The sequence below is a fragment of the Leucoraja erinacea genome, chromosome 26, assembly GCF_028641065.1.
Source record: "Leucoraja erinacea ecotype New England chromosome 26, Leri_hhj_1, whole genome shotgun sequence".
In the NCBI taxonomy this organism is placed as follows: domain Eukaryota; kingdom Metazoa; phylum Chordata; class Chondrichthyes; order Rajiformes; family Rajidae; genus Leucoraja; species Leucoraja erinaceus.
The window spans coordinates 12,913,783-12,939,849 of record NC_073402.1 but is presented as its reverse complement, the minus strand read 5'-3'; the positions used below and the strand labels follow the sequence as shown (position 1 = coordinate 12,939,849).

At 43.5% G+C, this 26,067-nt stretch overlaps 1 protein-coding gene across 1 annotated transcript in view; it reads right to left on the bottom strand.

Annotated features, from left to right (window-relative positions):
- The window catches only part of csmd2 (CUB and Sushi multiple domains 2), a 577,487-nt gene that overhangs the window by 454,060 nt on the left and 97,360 nt on the right, over positions 1–26,067 (bottom strand). Inside the window, 2 exon segments of the mRNA XM_055656152.1 lie at positions 20,547–20,659; positions 23,040–23,143. Coding sequence (XP_055512127.1) covers positions 20,547–20,659; positions 23,040–23,143 — 217 coding nt within the window.

Genomic DNA, 26,067 nt, shown 5'->3' with positions numbered 1-26,067 from the left:
GGTTAAATTTGTTCTTCGTTCATTTGTTCCAGCTTTACTTGAGTGATACAGCACAGAAACAGGCACCTTAAGCCCACCGTCCACGTTGATAGTGAGATTAAACGAGTACTTACCAGTACGAAGTTTGATCTGTATTTTATGAGGAGTTACGATGAGGGATTACGTGAAGAACCCACCCAGTGCGCAGGCGCGGCATACTTCCAAGCAGCGGTGTGGAATCACAGGTAGACACAATATTGAAGTAAAGATAGTAAAGATTAAAGAGACATCAGCTCGAGTTTGATCTATACAACGAGGGTGGGAGCGGAGGGCACGTAATCCCTCATCGTAACTCCTCATAAAATACAGATCAAACTTCGTACTGGTAAGTACTCGTTTAATCTCACTATTTTACTTCGGAGTCACGTGAGTGACTACGTGAAGACTTCAAAGGTCTGTGATTTCAAACCGTGTAACAGCTATATCACTCACTGCCGAAGTTCATCGAGGGAGGAAGTGGTATCTAAAGACCAACGAATTTGTTAGTTTTTTGAAACAAAAATGTTTATTTAACAATAACAAAAAATAGCTCCCCTGGGCTTTAAATTATAAGTTTGCAGATTCTAAAATTTTGTCCGCAAACAAGTCCTTCTCCATCAGCGGTTTGTGGTAGAATTTCCGGAACGTTGATTCCCTTGACCATCCCGCTGTACTAAGGATGTGGTCTATGGGAACCTGCATCCGTTCCGCCGCTGACGTGGACGCTCCCCTGATAGAATGGGATTTAAAAACATCCGTTTTAATCCCCGCGGCTTTTAAAACCTGTTTCAACCACCTAGATATTGTCTGGCTGGTAACCCGTCCAAAAGGCTTTTTGTGGCTGACCCATAAGGCTTTTTCACTCCCTCTAAGCGTTTGGGTTGTGTCTACGTAGTTGTATAGATGGGTCACTACACACAGCCTAGGTTCTGGAGGATAGGCCCGGAAGATTAACGGAGAGTTGGGCATACCTGGCCTGCTTTGTTTTACCAACCCCGGCATGGTAAATGTAATGGAGTCTGGGGTGGTTACCATGTTGTCCAGTCTTAGTTGATGCAGTGACTGAACCCTTTGCGCAGAGACGAGCGCCATGAGCATGAGGGTCTTGAGAGTGGACTGCTCCAGACTCAAGGATCCCACCGGAGGCCAACCTCTAAGGTGTGACAAAACTACACTTGTATCCCATACATGGGTGTATCTGGGTGTAGGGGGTTTAGTATTATAAATCCCTTTGAGGAGTTTTATAACCAGAGTGTGGGATCCAATGCTGTGATGTCCTGTGGTAAGGTAAGCGGACAGGGCGCTCCGTGCTGCATTGATGGCACTGTAGCTCATCTGTTGGTCATGGTGCAAGTGGGCCAGGAATTCCAGCACGTCCGTGATCGAGGCTGTCTTGTATGATGTCCCTGCATCCAAGCAGTACTGCTCCCATTTCTTGATGTAGGTCAAGTACTGCTTCTTGGTAGAGACTCGCAGGGACGCCGACATGGTGGTGATTGTTCGTTCTGATAACCCCAATCCCTGGTAAGGCCTGTTCAGAACCTACAAACCAGGAGTTTCAATTTTTGATGGCATGGATGGCTTATGCCGGATACCGGGTGAGTCAATAGTTGTGGGTGGCTGTGAAAAACCATGGGTGACTCTACCACCATGTCGTGGAAAACTGGGAACCATGGCTGGGTAGGCCAGTCGGGTACGACCAGAATACCTGAAGCTGAGTCTGCTTGTATTTTCTGGAGTACCCGGCTGATGAGGCAGAAGGGAGGGAAAGCATAGAAGAAGAAATTTCCCCAATCCAGCGTGAAGGCATCTACCGCTGCTGCCTCTGGGTCTGGTTCCCAAGCCACATACATGGGTAGCTGGTGATTTAATCTAGACGCAAACAAATCTATATCTGGCGTACCGTATTGCTTAACAATTCTAGCAAATATTTTTGGGTCTAACATCCATTCGATGTTGTCATTGAATTTTCGTGACCTGGTGTCCGCCACTGTGTTTAGCTTGCCTGGTAAATAGGCAGCTGATAGCCAAATATGTCTCTCGACACACCATTGCCAGATTATAGTAGTCAATTTGTCGCATGATACTGATTTTATGCCACCCATGTGCTGGATGTAAGACACCGCCGTCGTGTTATCAATCATTAACCTGACATGCACGTGCCGCATATCGGATGCATATGCTTTTAGCCCATAAAAGGCGGCCAGCATCTCCAAATAATTTATGCCTAGTGATTGTAGTAGCGATGCCTCTGAATTAGTCCATCTGCCACCTGTGCTGGACATAGAGTTAGTAGCTCCCCAGCCTAAAACACTGGCATCCGTTGTAATGACTATGTTAGGATTGGTGACAGCGATAGGACTGTAACTGTGCCAAATGTTATCCACCCACCACTGAAGTTCTGATTTGGCTTCAGCGGGTACGTCCATAGTTCGGTCATAATGCCCCCTACTTAGACGTAGTGCATGTGTCCTTGCTCTTTGTAAATTCTGATAATGCAAGGGGCCATATTGTGCAGCTGGAAATGCTGCTACTATACTACCAATGACTCTGGCTACATGCCGGATCTTTGGTTGTGTTTTTGCGATTAAGTTGTTACATGCTTCTGCTAATGCAGCCTTTTTGTTTCTTGGCAGAGTGACAGTCATACGGATAGTGTCGATAGTGAAGCCTAGATAGTCCATGTTAGTTGTTGGCTTCAATATTGATTTATCTGGGTGTAGAACAAATCCCAATGTTTCAAGGAGTTGTTTAGTAGCTAAGACTCCTGCGACAGCTAGTTCCCTTGTTCTCCCTAATATGAGAACATCATCCAAATAGGCCATGACTAAATGTTTTTGTTCTCTTAATTTTTTCATGGCCACTTTGAGAATTTTAGTAAATAATCTGGGAGCTGTCGTTAAACCATTGGGTAATGCTCTATACTGCCATAGTTGCCCCATCCAGATAAATTTCAGATATCTGAAATGATCCTTATGAATGGGTACTAAATAGTAAGCATCCTTAATATCTATGCTTGCCATGAAGTATCCCTTGGAGATCAGTTGTCTGGCAGTAACAAATGTCTCCATTTTGAAATGTTGATACTCAACAGACTGATTTAGTGATGTCAAATCAATGATAATGCGACATCCACCATCTTTTTTGGTTCTGATAAATATATTCGATACAAATTCCAATGGCTCGTGTCTGGCCCTCTCAATGATGCCCTTGGACACGAGCCTATCTAGTTCAGCTTGTCCTTCTACCTTCTCTAATTCTGTGGGAAGGAATACCCTTTGGGGTATGTGCTGAACCGGCGGTTCTATGCCTGGTTTAAATTCAATTTTGTATCCACTGATACTGTTGAGTATAAACTTGTTGTTAGTAAAGGAGCACCAAACATGTTTGAAGAACCTTAAACGCCCTCCTGTTAATACAACACCCTTTGTCTGTGTATGTTGACAGGAACCAGACCCACCTACCTCCATGTTCATTTCTGGGAGCGTTTGCGATGGGTTTGGCCCGAGGGTGTCCTTGTTGGTGCTGTGGTGGGGCGGCGTATCTTCCCACGGCTCCGCTCTGGGCCCCGCTCTAAAAAAGAGCTCTGGGGGTAGTGGGAAGCGGTCACCAGGCTTTCACCAGCTCGGTACCTGCTGGTGGATGCCGAGGCGTGCTGCCAACTGGGTGTCTTCACCCTGCTCGGTCCTGGCCCTGCCCTCATGAGGCCTACAGGCTTGGCCGCCTCTTCCAGTTCCTTGAGCCTTTTCGCCAAGTCGGCCCCGAATAGTAGCGCCTCCTTTTCTGGCGCCGGAGCTTTGCAAAGGCCCGCGTATTTGGGGTTGAGGGCAGGCCTGATGTTTTCACGCCTTAAGCTGTTGAGCTCATACTGCGTGTTGCACATTAGGGCCAGCACGTCCTGCTGAGGTGTAGAGAGTTCCACGTTCCCCGTGGACCGAGCAAAGGCGGTAATGGCTGCGGTGTGGAGCTTCAGGATACGCTGCATCTTCAGCTCTTGTGTCCTGATATGCTGCCCCAGCTGGCTCCATATCTGGCCGTTTACGGTCTTTACTCGAAGCGCTTCGCAGTTTTCCGGCGCCGTGTAAGTGTCGAGGGCCTCTTGTATAATTTTCTCCTGCAATGGCTTATTAGAGAGCCTGTTGATACTGGCCGCCATTCTTGGCGCTAGCATCATTCCGGTCCTCGGGGGCGCCGCATACCTGCTGACTACACCCAGTAGCTCTTCTTCCTCCAGCTCGCCTGGCATGCTTGCGCTGTCGTCCGCCTGCCCTTGTGATAGGCCAGCCCAGTCCTGGCCTCCCTTACTGACCTCAAACAAGGAGGGAACAGAAGGGTGTGGTGATGGTTTGGAGGAGGCCACAGCCCGTCCTCCTTGGAGATGCCTTGCCTGCATCTCCTCCTCGAGCATCTGCTCGAGCAGCTGCCTTATGCAGCTTAAGCGGCTGTCTCCCCGTTTCGCCGGTGGAGAGTGTTCCCGTTCCTCCGACGAGTCGGAGGCCACCGGCCGGTCTGTTTTTCGGGTTGATTTTCTCCCTGTGCGGGGCGTCGCAATCGGCGGCACAGGGAGCGGCTCGGCGTCGGGTGTGCGGGAGCGTTCAAACAGCTCCTCCGCCGCTGGTGGCTGCCGCCCAGATATTGACCCTTCCTCGGGTGGAGTTGGGCAGGCAGTCCTCTTTATTGGTCGCTTTCGGGTAGCCATAGCTTCTTCCTCCGTTAGCGACTCTCTGTAATACAAAAAACTCACTTACCTGAGGTCTTGTCTTTATCCTGCCGCTGGAGAGCCTGGCTCCAGCTGCTGCCGCTGTTGCGCTGCTGACGTAATGCCGCGCCTGCGCACTGGGTGGGTTCTTCACGTAGTCACTCACGTGACTCCGAAGTAAAATCAGCAATCACCCCATACACTAACACTATCCTACATACTTGGGACAATTTACAATTTACTGAAACCAATTAACCGACAAACCTGTACCTCTTTGGAGAGTGGGAGGAATCAGGAGCGCTCAGAAAAATCCCACACGATCACAAGGACAATGTAAAAACCCTGCATTGATGGTAATGATAGTCTGTATGGAAACCGGGTCTCTGGCGCTGTATGGCAGCAACTCTACTCCTGCGCCACTGTGCCGCTACAGAGTAGAAATCATATACCATGTTGATTCACATACAGGCTGCACCTTGATGCAAAAGCATCACAGAAGACTTTATGTTCCAAATCTGAGGGTCTGTTAAAGGATAATGTTGCTAGTGGTTCAAAAATTGTTTATTTCAGATATGTTATTGCTCTTTCAATCTATATATTTTCTATATATTTTCCCCCGTGGCATGCGAAAATAGTTCAGTAGCCCATTATAGACATCAAAACAGAAAATATTTCCAAATTAAATTATGATTTCCAGAAAAGTAATGACTGTTTTCTTGTAATGGTATCTAGCTCTGAAAGTGTAGCGATAAGTGTATTTGTAATGTGATTCCATTAAGCTCTGTGAATTGGAAAATTGAAAGGCATAAATCAGACAGCAGAACAATATCAGAATAAGAGTCAACATGAATATACTTTAAGTAATTACACAAAGACAATAGCTCATTGCAAAATATCAGAACTAATTCAATTTCAAAAATAAGATGTTCTCTTTTTCTCTCTCTACGTTTAATTGAAATTATCAATTTTCACTAAGCTTTTAATGCCTTCAACATTTCATAGCATCGCAAATAATTCCTTGATTATGCAATCATTTTCTTTACATATTTTTATTCTGCATTAATATCCTCACAATAACCTCTCCCTGGCCTGTTGTAGGAACTTCTTCAAAATTTGCAGAACTGAAGTCTAAGGCTTTATTTCAATTGAAGAGTTAAAAGATAGCTTATCAATCAGTAACACTTGCTTCTTATTGTTTAAACATGATCTGAATATGTCTGTTAATAAATGCTTTATGATCCACTTCCCTTAAGTTGATTTTTTTCTTCTTCAACTAGTAGATTGTTAAAAATCAACGGTCATTGAGTTGAAACATCAACTTCCCTTTCAATCACCCAGTGGATAATATCTGGTTTGCCGCAAGCTCTAGCATTTCTTGCTTTATTATTTCAGATGTGGAATCTTCCTTTTGTTTTACTTTTACAATCATCCCCTGACAGAAATGGAGCTCAATTGATGGTTAGCAGTGGGATATGACCTTTAAATCTATTTAATCTCTTGAAAGAGTTTGATAGCCATGGGGGATTCTTCGAAGGAGTTAAAACTTGGATCACGTTTCTCTCTAGTGTAGGAAAGAAATGCAGATGTTGGTTTGAATCGAAGGTAGACACAAAATGCTGCAGTAACTATGCAGGACAGGCAGCATCTCTGGAGAGAAGGAATGTGTGACTTTTCAGGTCAAGACCCTTCTTCAGACTGATCAATTCTCGACCAGAAACATCACCCATTCCTTCTCTCAGAGATGTTGCCTGCCCTGCTGAGTTACTCCACATGTTGTGTCTATTCACGTTTCTCTCTGCTGCTCGAACATAATTCAATGCCTTCAAAGCATTTGGGTGACTTGGTAATCCTACACACCAACTTTGAGATAATGCAGGATAGTATCAGAGTTGTTTTGCTGCAGATTTGCATGTTCCCATCTACTTCCAGGTCACCTCACATGCTCAATATATATCAATGCCAGGCCCCAAACACCTCATTTTTTAATTATGAATGTCCAGTCTCTATACACTTCCAGCCCCATCAGGACATCCTCGGGACCCTACATTTCCAAATAGAAGGTAAATCCAATCACTTTCCTTCTGCTAACATGCTCCTTCACCTATCAGAGCTTCTTTACAATTTCTCTTTAGATTACTCCATTTTCAACAAATCGAAGGTGTAACCGTAGGCTCTGACATGACTATGCCTGCCTCTTTGTTGGGTGTGTGGAGCAGTATTTCTTCCAAGCTAACTCCAACACCAATTCCCAATTCTTTCTCCGCTGCATTGACAACTGCATAGTTGCTGCCGCTTGCACCAATGCAGAATTCATTAATTTCCTAAACTTTACAACTAACTCAAGAGACAAGCAATCCACTGATATCTATGATAAACCAACTGACTCCAACAGCTACTCATGAATTAATGAATCTACGCACCTTCCGACATTGTCCCTTGCGAGGATGCTATCTCTGTTGTCTCTGTTCGCTAGATGTGGCTTCACATGCCAAGACATCTGAGAAACCCATTTTTGCTTTTGAAATTCGGCGTCCATCTCACTATGGTTGACCAAACCCTCGCCCATATCTCTTCTATATCCTACACTTCTGCTCTCATCCCACCTCCCCCAGACAGAACAGAGTAAAGTTCCCTTCAATCTTAGCTATCATTCCACCAGCCTCTGCAAACAACACATCATTCTTTGACATTTCCACTAGCTACAAAGCAGTCCCACCATTCGTTAAATTTTCCCCTCCTCATCCTCTTCCCGCTGAGGATGTTTTCAGGACTTGAGGATCTAAGCTATAGGGAGATGTTGGGCAGACTAGGTCTTTATTCCTTAGAACATACGAGCCAAAGTCGGTCTTGTAGAGGTGTATAAGATCACGAGGGGACAAGAGATGGTGAATGTAAAAAATCTTTGACAGGGAGTAGGGAAATCAAGATGAAAGGACATAGGAGACAGAGAGAGGGGAAAGATTTTGTGAGAACTGGAGGAGCAATTCTTTCTCACAGAGGATAATGGGTATATGGAATGAACTGTCAGAGGAGGTAGTTGAGGCATGTACAATAACCGCAGTTAAAATACATTTGGACAGATGCATGGATATGAAAGGTTTAGTGGAATATGGGCAAAGTGCAAGCAGGTGAACTAGTGTAGGTGAACATCTTGCTTGGCATGGCCAGGTTGGGCTGAAGGGCCTGTTTCCATGTTGTATGACTATACTTGCCACAGGGGCCATTCTCTCCATATCTCCCCTCTCCGGGCACATTTCCCTGCACCAAAGGCGTTACACATGTTCCCTCACCTCCGTCCAGGGTGATAAACACCCCTGTGTAGGAAAGAACTGCAGATGCTGGTTTAAATCGAAGGTAGACACAAAATGCTGGAGTAACTCAGCAGGACAGGCAGCATCTCTGGAGAGAAGGAATGGGTGACATTTCAGGTTGCTATCCTTCTTCAGATTGAAGAAGGGTCTCGACCCGAAACGTCACCCATTCCTTCTGATAAACACCCCTTCCAGGTAAGACAGTGAATCACCTTCACCTCCTCCAATCTCATCTGTTGCAATTGGTGTTCTCAATGTTGTCTCCTCCACATCCGAGAGACAAAATGCAGGCTTGGCGACTGGTTTGCCAAGCAATTGCATTCTGTCCGCTGAGCCAACTGTATCTCCCAGATTCCATCCACACTCACAAGCCTCCTTCACTGTCAAGGAAAGGCCAAACACAAACCAAGGGAACAGCACCTCAAATGCCCCCTGGGTAGTCTACAATCCAATGGCATGAACATTGTTTTACGATACAATATGATACGATAAACGTTATTCATCCCCGGAGGGAATTGAAACCTCCATCCCCCTTTTTTTTTCTCCCTCTGTCCTATCTACCTTGATCCTCTCAAGTATTTTAAGAATAAGGAGTAAGCCATTTAGAACAGAGACGTGGAAGGCCGGTTCTCTGGATACTTTCAAGAGAGAGCTAGATAGGGCCCTTAAAGATAGCAGAGTCAGGGGATATGGGGAGAAGGCAGGAACGGGGTACTGATTGGGGATGATCAACTGTGATCACATTGAATGGCGGTACTGGCTCAAAGGGCCAAGTGGCCTACTCCTGCACCTATTGTCTATCCCCTTCTTCCCACAATAACCCACAACCCTTTATCACCCTTTTTCTTACCCTTCCCTTCATCTACTCCTTTCACATCCAACTCCCACTAGATCCCCATCAACTGCTCACCCCTCTCTTCCTTCTGTTGTTTCTGCATCACCTTCCAGCCTCTGTCGTTATCTCCACCTCTCCCACCCCTCACCTGACTGTTGTCTGCCAATCAACCCCTCTTCCCCTGGGCCCATCTATCACATGCTAGCTCTACCACTTCCCCTCCCCTCTAATTTGGGTATTTCCCATCTATGTTTTACATCCAGAGAAGGGTCTTGAACCAAAACATTGACTCTCTATTTCCCTCCACAGATGCTGCCTTACTGATGAGTTCCACCAGGAACTCTCTTTTTTTTTTGCTCCATATTCCAGCAACTGCAGTCTCCTGTCTTCTTCCTTTGTTGTTTGTAGAGTGCACAATCACTTCCGGCTGATCCCCCTTGAGAATATTCTGCAGCCGCTCCAAGACATCCTCGACCCTTATGCAGGTGACATAGCACGCCATGTTGGGGTCTAGTTTGTTCCTGCCTTTCCCCCTTACTAATGAGTCTCCTACCACTATCGCCCTGCCAACTTCGCCCTTCCATGCTGTGCCTCTGAGTCAGGCCCAGTGCCACATGCCTGACAGTTGCTGCTCTCCCCTGCTTGGTTATTCCCTCCAATAGTAACAAGAGGATATACCTGCTTTTGAGTGGAATGGCCACTAGTGATTCCTGCCCTCTCTGTCTGCTCCCCTTCCTGGTGGTCAACCATCCACTTTCTGCCCGCGCTTTAGACATGACCACCTCATTATAATTCCGATTTGTGACACACTCACACTCTTGGATGAGCCCGAGGTCATCTTGGGATAACTTACCGCTCCAGTTCCTTACATGATCTGAAAGGAATTGCAGCTGTGCACACTTCATAAGTGATTGGAGCAGAATTAGGCCATTCGGCCCACCAAGTCTACTCTGCCATTCAATCATGGCTGATCTATCTCTCCCTCCTAACCCCATTCTCCTGCCATCTCCCCATAACCCCTCACACCTGTATTAATCAAGAATCTATCTATCTCTGCCATAAAAATATCCATTGGCCGTGGCTCCACAGCTTTCTGTGGCAATGAATTCCACTTCCCACAGATTTAACCCTCAGAGATACTGGAAGTCTGCCTGACATCCCACATCCTGCAGTAGGAGCATGCTACCATTCTAAGTGCCATCTCTACTGCACTATGACCAAGGAAGTACGACACAAAACCCCCCATAACTATCAGATGTAGAAGCGGCAGGTTTCACTCAGTTCAAACAACTTAATGTGATCAATGCAATGATATGTTTTCCTGCACAAGCAATCATCTTTGACTAATGCTTTTTCACCTATTCCTGTTGTGCTCAATCATATGCAATAAAGTAAAACTCCAAAAGCATTCAAGACGACAAAAAACAGATATTCGACTTCACTGTGTGATTTTCCTCGTATGATAACTGTTATTATAGCAGGTGAAGCAGAAAGGAATAAACAAGACAATGGGAATCCCACTCAATCACTGCCAGAGTAATTTGGCAACAATAGCTTTTGCCAAATGATGTCACTTTTCTACACTCCACGCAGCACCACTTCCCTGTGCTAACTCCATATTCTATATGTCAGATACTAGTGTGACTGATCTCTGAACAGTGAATATCCTGAACGCTGTACTAATTGCATTTGAATGGCATGGAGTCCTTGAGACTTAGAGCCATGGAGTCATGAAGATATAGAGCCTCAGATTCAAATATAGATACAAAATGCTGGACCAATTCAACGGGTCAGCCGGCATCTCTGGAGAAAATGGATAGGTGACGTTTTGGGTCAGGGCCCTTCTTCAGACTCCTTAGTCAAACAACACAGAACCAGGCCAGATTTTTGTTCCATTGTATCCATGCTGACCAGCAGGTAGCTAGCTATCAGCTATCCAGCATTTGGTTCAGAACTTTCTATGCAGTAAAGATTCCAGCCCTTCTCCAGATGTTTCTTAAACAGGCCTGTACCGCCCACTCAGACAGTGCATTCCAGATTCAAACCATCCTCTGGATGAAATATATTCTCTCAAAGGATTCCATTTAAACCTATTTCTTTTCACCTTAAATCTATACACACTACTTTTTGACGCCTCTGTTTAGCTTAGTTTAGTTTTGTTTAGAGATACACTAAATTGGCCCCGGACCTGCGATTCCTGCACACAGACACTTTCCAGGGATAATTTACAGTTATACCAAGCAAATTAGTCTACAAACCTATACGTCTTTAGAGTGTGGGAGGAAACCGGAGCTTCCAGAGAAAACCCAGGCAGGTCACGGGGAGAACGTACAAACTCCTCACAGACAGTACCCATAATCAGGATCGAACCCAGGTCTCTGGTGCTGTAAGGCAACAGGTCTACCGCTGCACCACCGTGCTGCTCTGCCACGGGGGACAAAATCTTACAAGCTACATAATCTACACCTCTCAAAATGTTGTACACATTTATCAAGTCCCCCTCAACCGCCACTGCATCAAGGAGGACAACCCCCGTCACAGTGCATGGAAACAGGTACTTTGGCACAAATCACTGAACCAAGATGCCCCATATGCCTGTGTTTGGCGATGGTAGGGTATGAACTACTGCCCTTGTGGTGGGGCCATCAACGTTCTGAACCTGCAAATTTGGTGACCCTGGTGACAAGGTGCTACATTAGCAGTCACACCCCAATACCAGACCCCAATACAATGGATTCAACTTCCAGATCCAGATATATGACCTAGGTGACAGATTACAATATCCAGGTGCTATTTTTACTGATCCCCTCGTAGACAACTCTCTGCATTAGCCCAAGCTGGAGTCTGGTGACAACATAGGTATATGTAAGGGTTAGAGTGGAGGGATCATGTCTTCCCTAGTATGGTAGAGTGATGAGTTTACGCATGGAAAACCTCTAACCTCATTACGGAATGGTTTGTACGATCCACTGGCATGTGGCGTCAATATAACGCAGACAAGAGTTAGCTGCTCATGTGTAGCATCCCTAGCCCCAACGAGAGCACCGGCCTTCTCACAAACAGTATTTCTCTGCTCAGATGGGGACATTAACCTATTCTCTCTGGTGACTTCTCACTGTTCCTGTCAAGCTTCGAAATGGTTCCAGCTGGCAGAGACCAGACCTCTATCTGTATTAAAGGTGAAAGGCATTTGGTGATGTCTGCCCTTTATTTCCAGGGAAAGTATTGCCTGAACCAGCAGGCATGGGTGAAAGAATTGCCACTGTATCCTTGAAATGGAATCCCCACAAACTCCAGAGTGATGGTCGCAGTCTCTGCACAGTCTCAGACAGGCCTGACAATAAGGCAACCTGACTTGGGCATGGGCAGCTTACAATCCAGTGGTATGGATATTGATTTCACTAATTTCAAGTCATCCCAGCATTCCCTCTCTCTCCATCCCTCTCCCACCCAAGTCGCACCTGCTTCTCGCTTTCACCCAACAATCAGCTAACAATGGCCTGTTTCTTTTATCATTGTTACTTTTTTGAATATCTTTCATTTATTGTTCTACATCTCTCTACATCAGCATCTGTATGTCGTTTCCCTATCCCGTAACTTTCAGGCTGAAGAAGGTGCTTGACCTCCTTTCTAGAGTTGCTGCCAGTCCCGCTGAGTTACTCCAGCTTTTCATGTCTAATCAGTTTAAACCAGCATCTGCAGTTCTTTCCTACACAAGAAGGTCACTCTCAGCCTTGTCATGACAACATATACTGAACTCACCAGGGTCATCAGGGTCCACGTGAATGTGTAGAACAATCTAACAGAGCCTGCACACACCATCCATGCCTCATGTAGAACTACAGCCCACTAGCACCTATTTTCTGTCTCTCTGACATCCTCCCCCAATCTATTTCAAACGTACCCTGCCCTGCCAGCCTCTGAACTGGTGCCATGAAGTATCAGGTGCCATGAGGCAACTTAGTCATTATCATTGTCAGCACGGTGGCGCAGCAGTAGAGTTGCTGCCTGACAGCGCCAGAGACCCGGGATCAATCCTGACCACGGGTGTTGCCTGTACGGAGTTTGAACGTTCTACCTGTGACCACGTGAGTTTTCTCCGGGTGCTCCAGTTTCCTCCCACACTTCAAACACATACAGGTTTGTAGGTTGATGGGCTTGCCAAAATTGTAAATTGTCCCTAGTGTGCAGGATAGTGTTAGTGTACGGGGATCTCTGATTGGCACAGACTCAGTGGGCCAAAAGGACCTGTTTCCATGCTATATCTTTAAACTAATGTTCACTAAACTAAATGATCAACTCTTACTTCATCCAGTATCATCAATAACCCCCCTCTTTCTATCACTCCACATACTAATGCTGCTCCAAATCTTCTTGCTCTAACCTTTGCTCTTCTGGTGATCGTGAATAATGTTTACACTGGTCTGGGTATCTCAAACCAGGGGTCACAGCCTCTTTAATGCTTTAAATTATTTAAAGTGCTTTAAATCAAATTAATTTTGTTTAATTACTTTTATTGATAGTTTTATGTTAGTTAAATCTATGTGAAGTTCTCGTAAGGTCTGAGGCATGCTCACCTTTCAACGTGGTCTGTTAGATGAAGGGATGGGCATTCAGCTTATGCAGGGTTTCACATATGGAAGAAGCATGGTTGCATGACTGGGCAGACACTAGAGTTGGCATATCCAGGCAGTAGCCAGAGTTCAAGACAGGTGGCTTCAGGTTGCACAGAATTAAATACTGCTAAAGGCTGTTAAAAATGAAATCTTGTCTGAGCAGAATTACTGAGGCATAAACCCGTTCCTCAAGCTTGAAATCCTTCGCTTAATTTGCATTACTTTAGGAACATTTGTTTGATTCAGGAGTTTATAAGCAAGGTAATCAGCTTTTAATCAAGGACCATTAGCCCATTACTGCCAACAAATCTTGTTAAATAATGTCAATCAAACTAAAATTGCCACTTGATGTTTGGTAACTAAGGTACTTACAAATCAATTCAACAATTACCAAGAACAGCCGACCTGTGAACATTTTGAAACAACATGATATACAACCGCAGGAGATGTAACACCTGTCCCCACACCTTCTCCCTCACATCCATTCATGGATCCCAGCAGTTCTTCCAGGTGAGACAGAGATCACGTGCACTTCCCCTAACCTCATCTACTGCATACTTGATGTAACCTCCCTTACATCGGTGAGACTGAGTATAGACTCGGTGACCGTTTCGCCAAACACTTGCGCTCAGTCCACCAAAATCTGCTGGATCCACCTGCTGTTGAACATTTTAACTCCCCTTCCCATATCCACACTGATCTTTCTATCCATGGCCTCCTGCATTGCCACAGTGAGGCCAAACATAAACTGAAGGAACAGCACCTCATATTCAGCTTACAACCTAACAATATGAATATTGAATTCTGCAACTTTAGGTACAAAAACTATAATCTGCCACCTCAATTTATTTCTCTGGCATCACAATTTCTGCCCCTTCTATCCTTTTCTCATACTTTATCTCTGGAATTTGTCCAACCATTTACCAATAAAACCCTCCCCCCTTACCGATATCCACCTAAAACTTGCAAGACTTTGTGAAGAAGGGTCACAACCTGAAAAGTCACCTATCAATGTTTTCCAGAGAAGCTGCCTGGCCATCTGAGTTACTCCAGTACTTTGTGTCTTTTTTTGTAAACCAGCACCTGCAGTTCCTTGTGACCACATAATATGCATTTTGTTGCTCATGTTCTTTCTTCAATTCAGAGGTTTTCATTTTACTGTTTACAGAGTGGTCTTTGTATTTTCCACCATTTACTATCCACACTAACAATTTTGAAATCTGCCCTTTGATCTTGATAAATGCCAAGTAGGAAGGGATGGAATCCCATGATGGGTTTTTTTAAAGTAATTATCATGAAAAATTCAGCATCTTTGATTGAAATGGAGCAAAGGTAGTCACAAGAAATTGCAGATGCAGGTTTACCAAAAAAAGAGGCAAAGTGTGGGAGTAACTCACCAGGTTAGGCAGCATACTGAGAGAGTATGGCTAGGCAACATTTTGGGACGGGAACACTGTTCAAACCTTCCTGAAAGGTAGAGCTAGAAAAGTAAATGTGGTGAGTTGTGTTTATTGTAGCTGTTGGTTATCAGACATTTGCTCTTCAGCTTGTCTCTGACAGTGAAGTGTTCAGAGATGAGCTGGAGACCAGGTGCTGGTGCACCATCTCCCACTCCACTGCTGGACTTACAATGGGGCCCAGTGGCAGAGCACAGAGACACCAAGGAGAGAACTCACAGAGGAAGGGCTGGTATAAGTGTCATAGGAATCATATCACTGACGCTGACAAGAATGCTCAATATGCATTTACCCATTTTTTTAATCTGTACTTTTAATTAATTTCCATTGGAGGCATCCGAAAAAATAATTCAGAAGCAACTGACATAGTGAGCTGCTAAAAAAGATGTTTGAGCATTCGAGAGGCAGGGCTTCGGATGCCTCTATGTCTCTTATGACCCATGAAGTACCCTTAGGCCTTGTAACAAAGTAGCCCGAGGCCTTGTTCAGCACAGTCAGAGATTTCAACCGGATAAATTGCACGAGTACTGTCACAAATAATGTCCCACACACCCTTGACCACTGCTACATAACCATCAAAGAAATGCCCATCACGCCATATCCTGCCAGCATGTTGTAAAATTTGACCACCAAGCTGTGCTCCATTCCTCTCCTTTCAAGAAGGAACTGAAGCATGAGGATCTGGTACAGAAATCACATAGTACTGGTCTGAGCAAACAGTTGTGATCACTTTGAGTTAGTTGTCATATTTGTTTGCTTAGACCAGCTCTAAATGACTTTCTGTACCAGATCCACGTGCTTCAGTTTCTTCTTGTAGGGAGAGTAGCACACTGAGTCAGTGGTCTGGTCCACATTCAAGCACTCAGTGGCCAACCTAACTGAACACACCATTGCTGTCAGAGAATTCATAGGTAATTGTGTAGAGCACTGCATGCCAAAGAAGTCAACCCATGTATTCCCCAATCGGAAACCATGGATGGAGTGTGAGTTTAAGCCTGAGGTGCACAAGTTGGGTGATCCCGACCTGCACACAGAATCTGGGTACCCTTTTGCAAAGTCATCGGGGACACCATGAGACAATACCAACCCTTGTTGGAATTCCAGACAATTGTGCCACGGCTTGTGTGCTATAATGGGCGACAAAGTGAAGTTGGGCAGAATCGCTGGCAACATCACAACCTTCCCAACATGTTCAATGCTCCCTTTTCTTGCTTTGAACAGAAGGTCAGCAGAATGTTATCACCCACCCCGACATGGTACCCAGGGTCACCCTTGCGGAAGTCAGATCAGCCTTCCCGAGAGTGAACCAGCAGAAAGCGTCTGGTCCTGATAGATACCCTGACCTCGTCCACAGAACCTGCATGGACCTGCTGGCAGAGGTATTCGCGAACAAATTTAAACACTTCCTACTCCAACTTAAGGTTCTCACCTATTTTCAGGAGACCACTATCATCCCAATGCCAAACAAAATAAAAGGTAATGTGCCTTAATGACTGTCATCTGGAGGCTCTGACATCCACCATCATGAAGGTCTTTGAAAGGTTGGAGATGCTGCACTTCAGTACAAGCTTCCCAGATAGACATGCTCCACTACAATTCGCCCACCACCACAACAGTCCATGGTAGACACCATCTCCCTTGCCCTACACTCATCCCTGGAACATCTGAATAACAAGCACACATACGCCATAGTCCTATGTATTGAGTATAGCTCTACTTTTAACACCATAATTCACATCTGCAAACTCCTGGACATAGGACAGCCACCTCCACTGCAAGTAAATCATTGTCCTCCTGACCCATAAACGGCAATCAGTGAAGATTGGTGACATAACATCCTCCATGATAATTCTCAACACCATGCCCCACAAGGATAATGTAAGTGACAGAGTTCACAAGTTCACAAGTTATAGGAGTAGTATTGGGCCATTTGGCCCATCAAGTCCACTCCGCCATTTAATATTGGCTAATCTCTGCTTCTTAATCCCATTTTCCTGCCTTCTTCCCATAACCCTTACCACCCATTCTAATCAAGAATTTGTCTATCTCTGCCTTAAAAATATCCCTTGACCAAAAATATCCAACTTGAAGTTGCTGCCTTACAGTGCCAGTGACCCGGTTCGATCCTGATCACGGATGTTCTCCCTGTGATTGCGTGGCTTTTCTTCAGGTTTTTTCCTCTCAAAATCCAGAGACGTGCAGATTTTTAGGTTAATTGGCTTCTGTAAATGGTACCTAGTGTGTAGGATAGAATAGTGTATGGATGATTGCTGGTCGGCACTGACTCAATGGGCCAAGGGCCTGTTTCAAACTGTTTCACTAAACTAAAGTAAACTTCTCAGCATAATCCCTACACACTCACGACTACATGCCTTGATTCTGCTCTCCGATTACAAGTTGACATCACCACAGTGGGCAGGATCCCAAACAATGATGAGGTGATGGGGCAGAGATACATCCTTGTGCAAATTAACTGAGTCATGGTTATGTTTTTTGTTATTTTGTTATTTTAATCATATGATGAATTTCTATCTCTATTTAAGAGACTTCTGGATAGGCATATGGCCATGCAGGAAATGGAACGGTATGGATAATCTGTAAGTAAACACAAGATGATCTTGCCATGTTGTTCAGCACTGACATTGTGGACTGAAGGCCCAGTTCTTGCGCTGTACAGTTCTATGTTCAATGTCCATTATTTGTACTCATATTTTTCTGAAACCCTGTAAATCTCTCCATAAAGGTTCTTCTGGTCATCTTTCATCTTTCATTCTCCTGGGTATCCTTGCCTTCAGCTGGATGGATGATGCATCATCCCAGTGCAGTGTAGACAAAAAATAATAAGTGTGGTACAACAACAGGGAATAGAGGAATCTAACGGAAATAGACTAACTTAATTCAAGAAAAGAAACAATAAGAATGCAAGAAAATCAGGATGGATAGACAAGGGGCAGGTGGTGATAAGAATAATAATGAGCAAGAACAAAAGAATCAGGTGTGAAGAGGGCATGCATGAACACACCTGGATGTGGATGGTCTGGAAATGATGCAAATGCAGATGTGCGAAATGTCTGGGTTGAAATGGTAAATAAAGATAGCTGCAACTTAACATGTGACATGGAAATACAAACAATGCATGAAGCACTCAAGTCAATCGTATAGCCAGAATACCTGTGAAGAAATACCTTCTAACTATCGAGATGAAGGAGAAGCAATACCAGTGGGCCTGAAAACATAAAGATCGGACATGAGGGCTGAAGAAAGGTGTTATTCAGTCACGCAAGCTATTCCCTGTATCAGGGCCAACGTTGTCATCTAGTTTCGAGTTCAATCGGAGAGACGATGAGAAAATGTCACATTGACCAGTTCATCACACATCCTGATAAGATGATGTTCTGGGGTTTGTTATACTGTGAGTGTTGGTCTACAGCATCTAGTTGATGGAATGATAAGATTGCCAAAATATATTAATGTATAGCAGGGATCAGTGTTATCGGAGATGGTGAAGACTTTTCCAGGTGGATCTGGGATATTCCAGCAAGGCCTTGCACTGTGCCACATATCAAAGATGGTGAACTAATTTTTTCCAGCAGAAGGGTCTTGGACTGGCCTGGTAACTCACCTGACCTAAATCCGATTGAGAATTTGTGGTTAATTATCAAGGGAAGACTGAAAGGGAAGAACTGTCCCCTGATACAGAAGCTCATCAAGGCCATAATTCAGCTGCAGTATCGAGATAAGAAAATCCTCAGAAACTATCAGAATCTGGTTGACATTGTCAAAGACTTGATAAAGAAGTGTGGTGGACATATAATGTACTAAATATATAATGGTGCAATGATAATGAATAAAAAGTAGCCCTGCTGTTCAGTTTAGTTTATTGTGACATGTACCAAGGTTGGTATGGCAACTGCTCTGTTCAAAACTGCAAAAAAAATCCAGAGTTGTGGATGCAGCTGAATCGATCACACTACCAGCCACTTTCCCATCTACCATGTACAGTATACTTCACGCTGCCTTGGAAAAGCAGCTATCATAATCAAGGTCCATTCACGCCCATTTTCTCTTCTCCCCACCCCCAAAGATCCAAAAGGATGAAATCATGTATCACCAAATTCAAGAACAGCTTCACTTTGACTCATTGGACCAATTAATTCACAACTTCTGTACTATTTTAGGGTGCTCATTTCTTTCCCACTGTCCCTTCCAGTTATAATGTAAAAAAATGAATGTTCCTGTTTTATATACATCCAAAGGCATGCACGGTCATCTCTTGTTCAATTTGATGTACATGCTCTCAATCAGGAAATGGTATATTCAAATCCCACCACAGAGCTCAATCACAACAAACTTTGGTTTCAATGGTGTTCTCTTCCAAATGATGTTTTAGACCAATTGCCTGAACTATCTGCTCTCCCAAATCCCATGAGTGTTTTAAAGCAAACATGTGGAGAGATCCTGGCATTCAGTCAATTTATTTTCTCTCTTTCACAATTAAGGAAAAATAGATTGTTGATCATCAACACAGTCCTAATTGCAGAGTTCGTGCTGCGCAAAGTCAATTGCAGTGGTTCCTTTGTCACAGCAGTAACACTTCATTGTTCCAAACAACTTTGAAATGACCTGACAGGAATATGGATGGTATGATACAAATTCCAATCTTTTTGCCTCTAGCCCTCCTTATGACACAATTCTATATCTACCATTGTAGCCTCCATCCATCTGATTCCTGGATTTGCAAAGCACTTTCTTTTTTTTTGATGAATATGTTGAGCAATCGAGGCTCACACACTCTGATCCAGGCTGTTTATACATCTTGAAAGTACACTGTTACATCTTTAAAGAATTTCTATGTGCACTCCATTAAAATGTTTTGCAATAACCTTAGACCCTTAAATCAATTTTGTTGAGCAATTCTTTGAAGTCTGTGCTTTTGAATTCATCTACCAATTTCCCTTCACATTTGGTATTTCAGAAATTTAGATCAGATGAAATGAAATTATTCTGTGATCGCAGCCACTCGAGTAGATATCTGATTTTCACGAGGAGCAATTAGTTGTTGCGCCGTTCTTTAGTAAACACAGGAGGAAAAACAGAGAGCTTTATTTTGCAAATCCTGTCATTAAGTTTTGAGTAATCCTTGCACATACAGCCTTACATGTTATGAATTTGTCCTGTCTTCTTTTTTTCTCTAAGGATTACCACTACTAGGGCTAGGAAAAAAAGAAAGAAATATCCACCAGATAACCCGATATGCTTCAGGAAATGATCACAACAAGGAGGTTTTTGACTGATCAGGTAAGTTTAAATAATTGACTCATCTAGAGTTCTTAATTCATCCAGGCTCGATGGATCAAAACAGTGATTTATCATATTTATCCTCTTAACATCAATTATTTTAAGAAGCATGGAAAAACACAATGGACTTCATGAGCTTTCCAATAAAATCTATATTAGCAACCTTCAGAGTAACTGTGGACTTACTAGTTGCTCTGCTGTGAATGTAAAAATAATAACATTAACCTTCAGAATCAACAAAATTGTCAGCAAAATGTACAATGCGTGACTCTAGCGATGTTGCTTTTTGTTTTCTACTACTGTGTAAAATACCTGCATAGATAGCCTTGAAGCCCAGCATACTGTTGGTCTCGTCAGTCTGGAACTGCAACCACATCTGATTGCTCACACTCACAATGAGGTCGGGAACATCGGTGCCTGTCAATCTGCCGGCAGGAGATCAGAAAACTTCATCAGTACAATCTGACTTCATTTCAAATGTCAGAAAATTAAACAGAATTGAAATGATGATACACTCTCAGATGTCCCGGAAAACGATGTGTGATTGAAAAGCGAAGTTGATGAAGATGTGATGAATTAATCAATCTGGTTATCTGAAGGCGAATAATTCAGCAGTCATCTGCAATGCCCCCAAAGTTTTCAAACTAATATTCACAGATATTGAGCATCATGTTTAAATTTTTCAATTTGTGAAATTTCTCTTCTTTCAGATTTTGTTCACGCTGACTTGCCTCTCTTAGCATGTTAAGTAAAACTGAATCAGTTAATTTTAGTGACAATTACACGAGGTGCTGTGGAAGGGTGCGTCTGACAGTACTTCATAAGTTATAGGAGCAGAATTAGGCCATTTGGCCCATCAAGTCTATTCTGCCATTCAACCATGGCTGATCTATCTCTCCCTCTCAACCCCCACCTCATGCCTTCTCCCCACAACCCCTGACACCATTATTAATCAAGAATCTGTCACTCTCCACCTTAAAAATATCCACAGCCTTCTGTGGCAATGAATTCCATAGATTCACCACTGTCTGACTAAAGAAATTCCTCCTCATCTCCTCTCTAAATGTACGTCCTTACATTCTGAGGCTGTGACCTCTGGTCCTAGACTCTCATACTAATGGAAACACCCTCTCCACATTCACTTTATCCAGGCCTTTCACTATTAGGTAAGTTTCAATGAGGTCCCCCCATATCCTTCTAAACTCCAGCGAGTACAGGCCCAGTGCCGTCAAACACTAAACACCCAATCACTCCTGGGACATACCTAGTAAATAGTGAAATAACCTTTGTATATTGCTAGTATGCGTAAAGTGAACAATCAGAGTCTTTTTCCAAGGTGGAGGATTGTAAAACTAGAGGGTGTATGGTTTGGTGAGAGGAAAGATATTCAAGAGGGACCTTAGGAGCAACTTTTCCACTCAGAGTGTAGTCCATATCAGGAATGAGCTTCCAGAGGAACCCATCAAAGTTAATACAATTATGAACTTTAAATCACAGATTTATTGTTAGGAAGGGTTGAGAGGGCTATGAGCGAGGCAAATGGGACTCGCCTGGTATGCCAACTTGGTTGGAATGGACAAGGTGGGATGAAAGGCCTATTTCTGTGCTCGATAGCTCGATGATTTTATGACTCGATATACAATCAGTGCTCTGTGGACTTACAAGTTTCCCCACTGTGAATGTAAAAACAATCGCACTAATCTATAGAATCAGCAACATAACTGAGAAAGTTGTGCTACAGATTGTCCTGTATACAACTCTTTGCTCCTATTACACCCAATATAAACTGGAAACCAAAGCTATCAATTTCACCTCAATGGTGACAGCTGGCACGCCACAGGAGTCTCATTCGCTTTCACTAATTGCATTAAATAAAAGCAATTTTTACAGCTAACTGACTACTTGCTGACAGTGAACACTTCACTCTGCAGGAGTTATTGGAACATAATGACACAATGGCCATCTTAGGTAAATAAAAAAAAAGAACAGCTTAGAAATTCAATTGCATTCACCTTATTCCAGTATGAAGCATTGGAAATTTATTTTTTTTCCAAAATAAACACGATAAAGACCATTTCTGGGTTACTTCAAAAGTGGAACATGCTCTGGTGACCCGACATGACATAAGGATCAAGCCCGCAAGGAATGGGTTGTATCTTGTACAGCTTTTAGATAACCATGGGTGGTCTTGGTTCATGTTATCAAAGAGCAACAGCAGAAAAGGTTCATAAATTTGCTAGTTCATAAGGGATAGAAGCAGAATTAGGCCATTCGACCCATCAAGTTTACGCCGCCATTCAATCATGACTGATCTATCTTTTCCTCTTAACCCCATTCTCCTGCCTTCTCCCCATAACCCCTGACATCTGTACTAATCAAGAATCTATCTATCTCTGCCTTTAAAATATAGTCTGACTGGAATACGTGCTCTGTATTTAAGTTACTTAGGTAAATTAAGTACCTCCTTGCTCTTCCACTACCTTCGCATTGAAACAATCACCCAACACCCTTGCTTTGCAGACTCCATCCACACCCTCCAAATCTTCTTGGTTGCTGGTCCCAATTCTCCCCCCTTCTGCTGCCTCCATCTTCCCCATTCTCTCCTGAATACATGCCAGTATGTCCCTGCTCCCATCTCCTGATACCTCAAAATGTTTGTCTTAAACCCCAGCCCCACCTCAATGATCCCGTCCACAATTCTCAGTCTTCCATCTGTCAGATCTGCATTATGTAATGGGAATGTTCCATAATGACAAACATTTCACATCTAATGCCACCCCTTGGAGTTGCTTTGATAGAACTTACACGTGAAGCACTGTTTTCGGTTCTCCAGGCTGCCCTCCATCGCCGACTGTCAGTGTGTCGTACCCTCTCTCCAATTCAAACTCGTCGAGAGTCAGCCTAATGACCTGTTGGAGATGAAGTTAACATGTTCTTCAAGGCTCAAAGCAAAGTCACGAATCATGATCAGATTCTGTCAAATCTGGTTATTAACTATCAGGAGCAGCTAATCACCAGCGCAGTAAAACTCCAATAATCCAGCACACTGGGGACTTTTGGTGCTGCAAGACTGGCTGATCTTGTAAACAATCTAGATATTAATCAAACAAACAGGGACTGAGGCCTTGGTATTTAGGGCAACTGAGGAATCAGCACTTGTTGAGTCAGAGGTATGAGAACCAAACACAATCAGGTGGGACGAGGGTACATTGGTGGCCGTGGGCATGTTGGGCTGATGGGACTGTTTCCATGTTGCGAGGGTTGCAACATCCACTCGAAGCAATGCTGAACCATTGGGATTTCCGAACATCCAGATAATGGGTTATCAGAGAATTACAGTATTAAACAGCAGCAGCAATTTTTAAACTATCGTTGAGTTTGGTGTTAATTTAGACCATATATAGATGTTGGCCTTAAGACTCTGCTCCCTCTTACCATGAATTAACGTCCAATGGAACTTCTATAAATATTTTGTTTAGGCAGCTTACTGCCCAGTGGTATGAATATTGATTTCTCTAACTTCAGGTGGCCCTGGCATTCCCTCTCTCTCTCTCTCTCTCTCTGTCTCTCTCTATCCTTCCCCCATGCAAGTCCCACTCGCTTCTTGTTTTCACTCAACAAACAGCAAACAATAGCCTGTTTCCTTTATCATTGTTACCTTTTTATGCATATCTTAAATTCATTGTTCTTTATCTCTGTACATTATTGTCTATATCCCTCGTTTCCCTTATTCCTAACCAGTCTGAGGAAGGGTCTCGACCCGAAACATCACCCATTCTTTCTCTGTGATTCTACACCAGGACACTTTGTGTCTAAGAGACTAAGACACAGGGAATCTCGTACATGTACAGTATATCTAACTGTGTATAGTAGTATGTGGCCTGTTTCATTCAACTTAAAGCAGGTCTCAGGTCATCGTCTGACACTGGGAACCTACCTCAGGTAGGAACACTTCTTCTGACTCACCTATCTCTCAATTATGAGCCCAAATCAACCAGTAAGCTTAACCTTCACTACACTACCATCCACCACAAACCTCATCTACCCCCTCCCTCTTCTCTAACAACATCTCGTTGCAACTCCCAAAGTTATGGCTTCAATCCAACTCTAGAATTCTTAAGAGTTAGAGAAGACGGAAACAGGCCAATCATCCAACTTATCCATGCTGACCAAGTTTCCCATCAAAAGTCCCATTTGTCTGCGTTTGATCTATGTTCCTCTGAACCTCTCCTTTCCAGATTTCTTCATGCCCCACACCTCATATCCCCGTCATAATTCTTCCTCAACCATCCCGTGACACTATTCCCAACATCTTATGGAAACATGGAAAATAGGTGCAGGCATAGGCATTCGCCCCCTTCGAGTCAGTGCTGTCATTCAAAATGATCATAGCTGATCATCCAGAATCAGTACCCTGTTTCTGCTTTCACCCCATATCCCTTGATTCCATTAGGCCAAAGAGCCACATCTAACTCTCTCTTGAATACATCCAGCGAATTGGCCTCCACTGCCTTCTGTGGTAGAGAATTCCACAGATTCACAACTCTCTGGGATATACAAGTTCATGTCGGTGGAATTGTGATGAGAAACGATTTTTCAGTTCATTTTTCACTACTCCAATTTACAATGCCAAGGAAATGTTGAGTGGCAGGTCTTTCAAAACAAACCTCACAACATCATTTTGGCACACTGAACATTGTTTATTTGATGTGCTATTCCTGGTGCACAATATTTCCTGCCTTTACTAGAATGGATGTTGGAGATTTTGCTTAACAAATATGTTTTAACGGGAATTCTATTGACACAATCTGAATTTGTGCCATGATAGTCAGCAGAGAGTGACTATAGTTGAATCAAACAAGCCTGGATTTAAGACCATTGCTCTTCATGCTCCCAACACCCCAGCACAACCACCAATATATTTATTCTTCAGAACATCTGACCTCAGGTTTCTGCTTAGAAGATCAAATAACCAAATACAAATTGTACAAGTCGTGTGATGTGTTTTTCTCCCTGTCAAGTCTCCAGTCAAATTAATTGGGATATTAGCAAATCCATAATCTACTTTCATGGCAAGCATTTAACTAGGTTATTCAAAGAAAGTATTTTTCACTTTAAAATATTCTTGTTGATACTTCAGTGAAATGCAATTTGGTGAATGCAACTTAAAAGGATATGTCACAGAGAAAAAAACATTTGAAACAGAGAAACCAGTTTACAACGGACAACTGATCTAAATTACCTTTAAAAAAGGCATATACAGAGAAAGTTATCCATGGTCACGACCTGAAGTAAACACACAGCTCCATCAGTCCATTGCACTCTAGTTCCGAAATATTAAAATTCACATCTAAATGACCTTCAAAGAAGATGCAACCACATGGTGTTTTTTGCCACAGGGATAAATTTCTAGACAATGGTAAACAATTTTGGCTTCTTTTATTTGTAAGTTTTCCAGACCGTTGGATGTTTGTCCAATTAATATTCGAGCACACTTTTTTTTTGCAGAATAGTAGCATAAAGGGCCTTATAATAAATAAAATATAGTAGCATAAAGGACGACCTAATCCACGAGTTCTGGCGAGTTTGTCCTCGACTCATACTCGCATCATGGTCGACACGAGGTCGTAGGAGGTCTTCGTAACTCTCCTTCGTGCTCGAGAGTGGTCTCCGCGTACTCGAGGCCTCAGCTAGGTCGCGGCGTTTTTTCAATATGTTAAAAAATGCCCACAAGTAAAAAAAAGTCACCATGGAAAAAATCAATACTTTTTTTACTCGTAGGTTTAGTCGTAGTATGTCGTAATAGGTCGGCACGTTAGTCGTAGGTATTCGA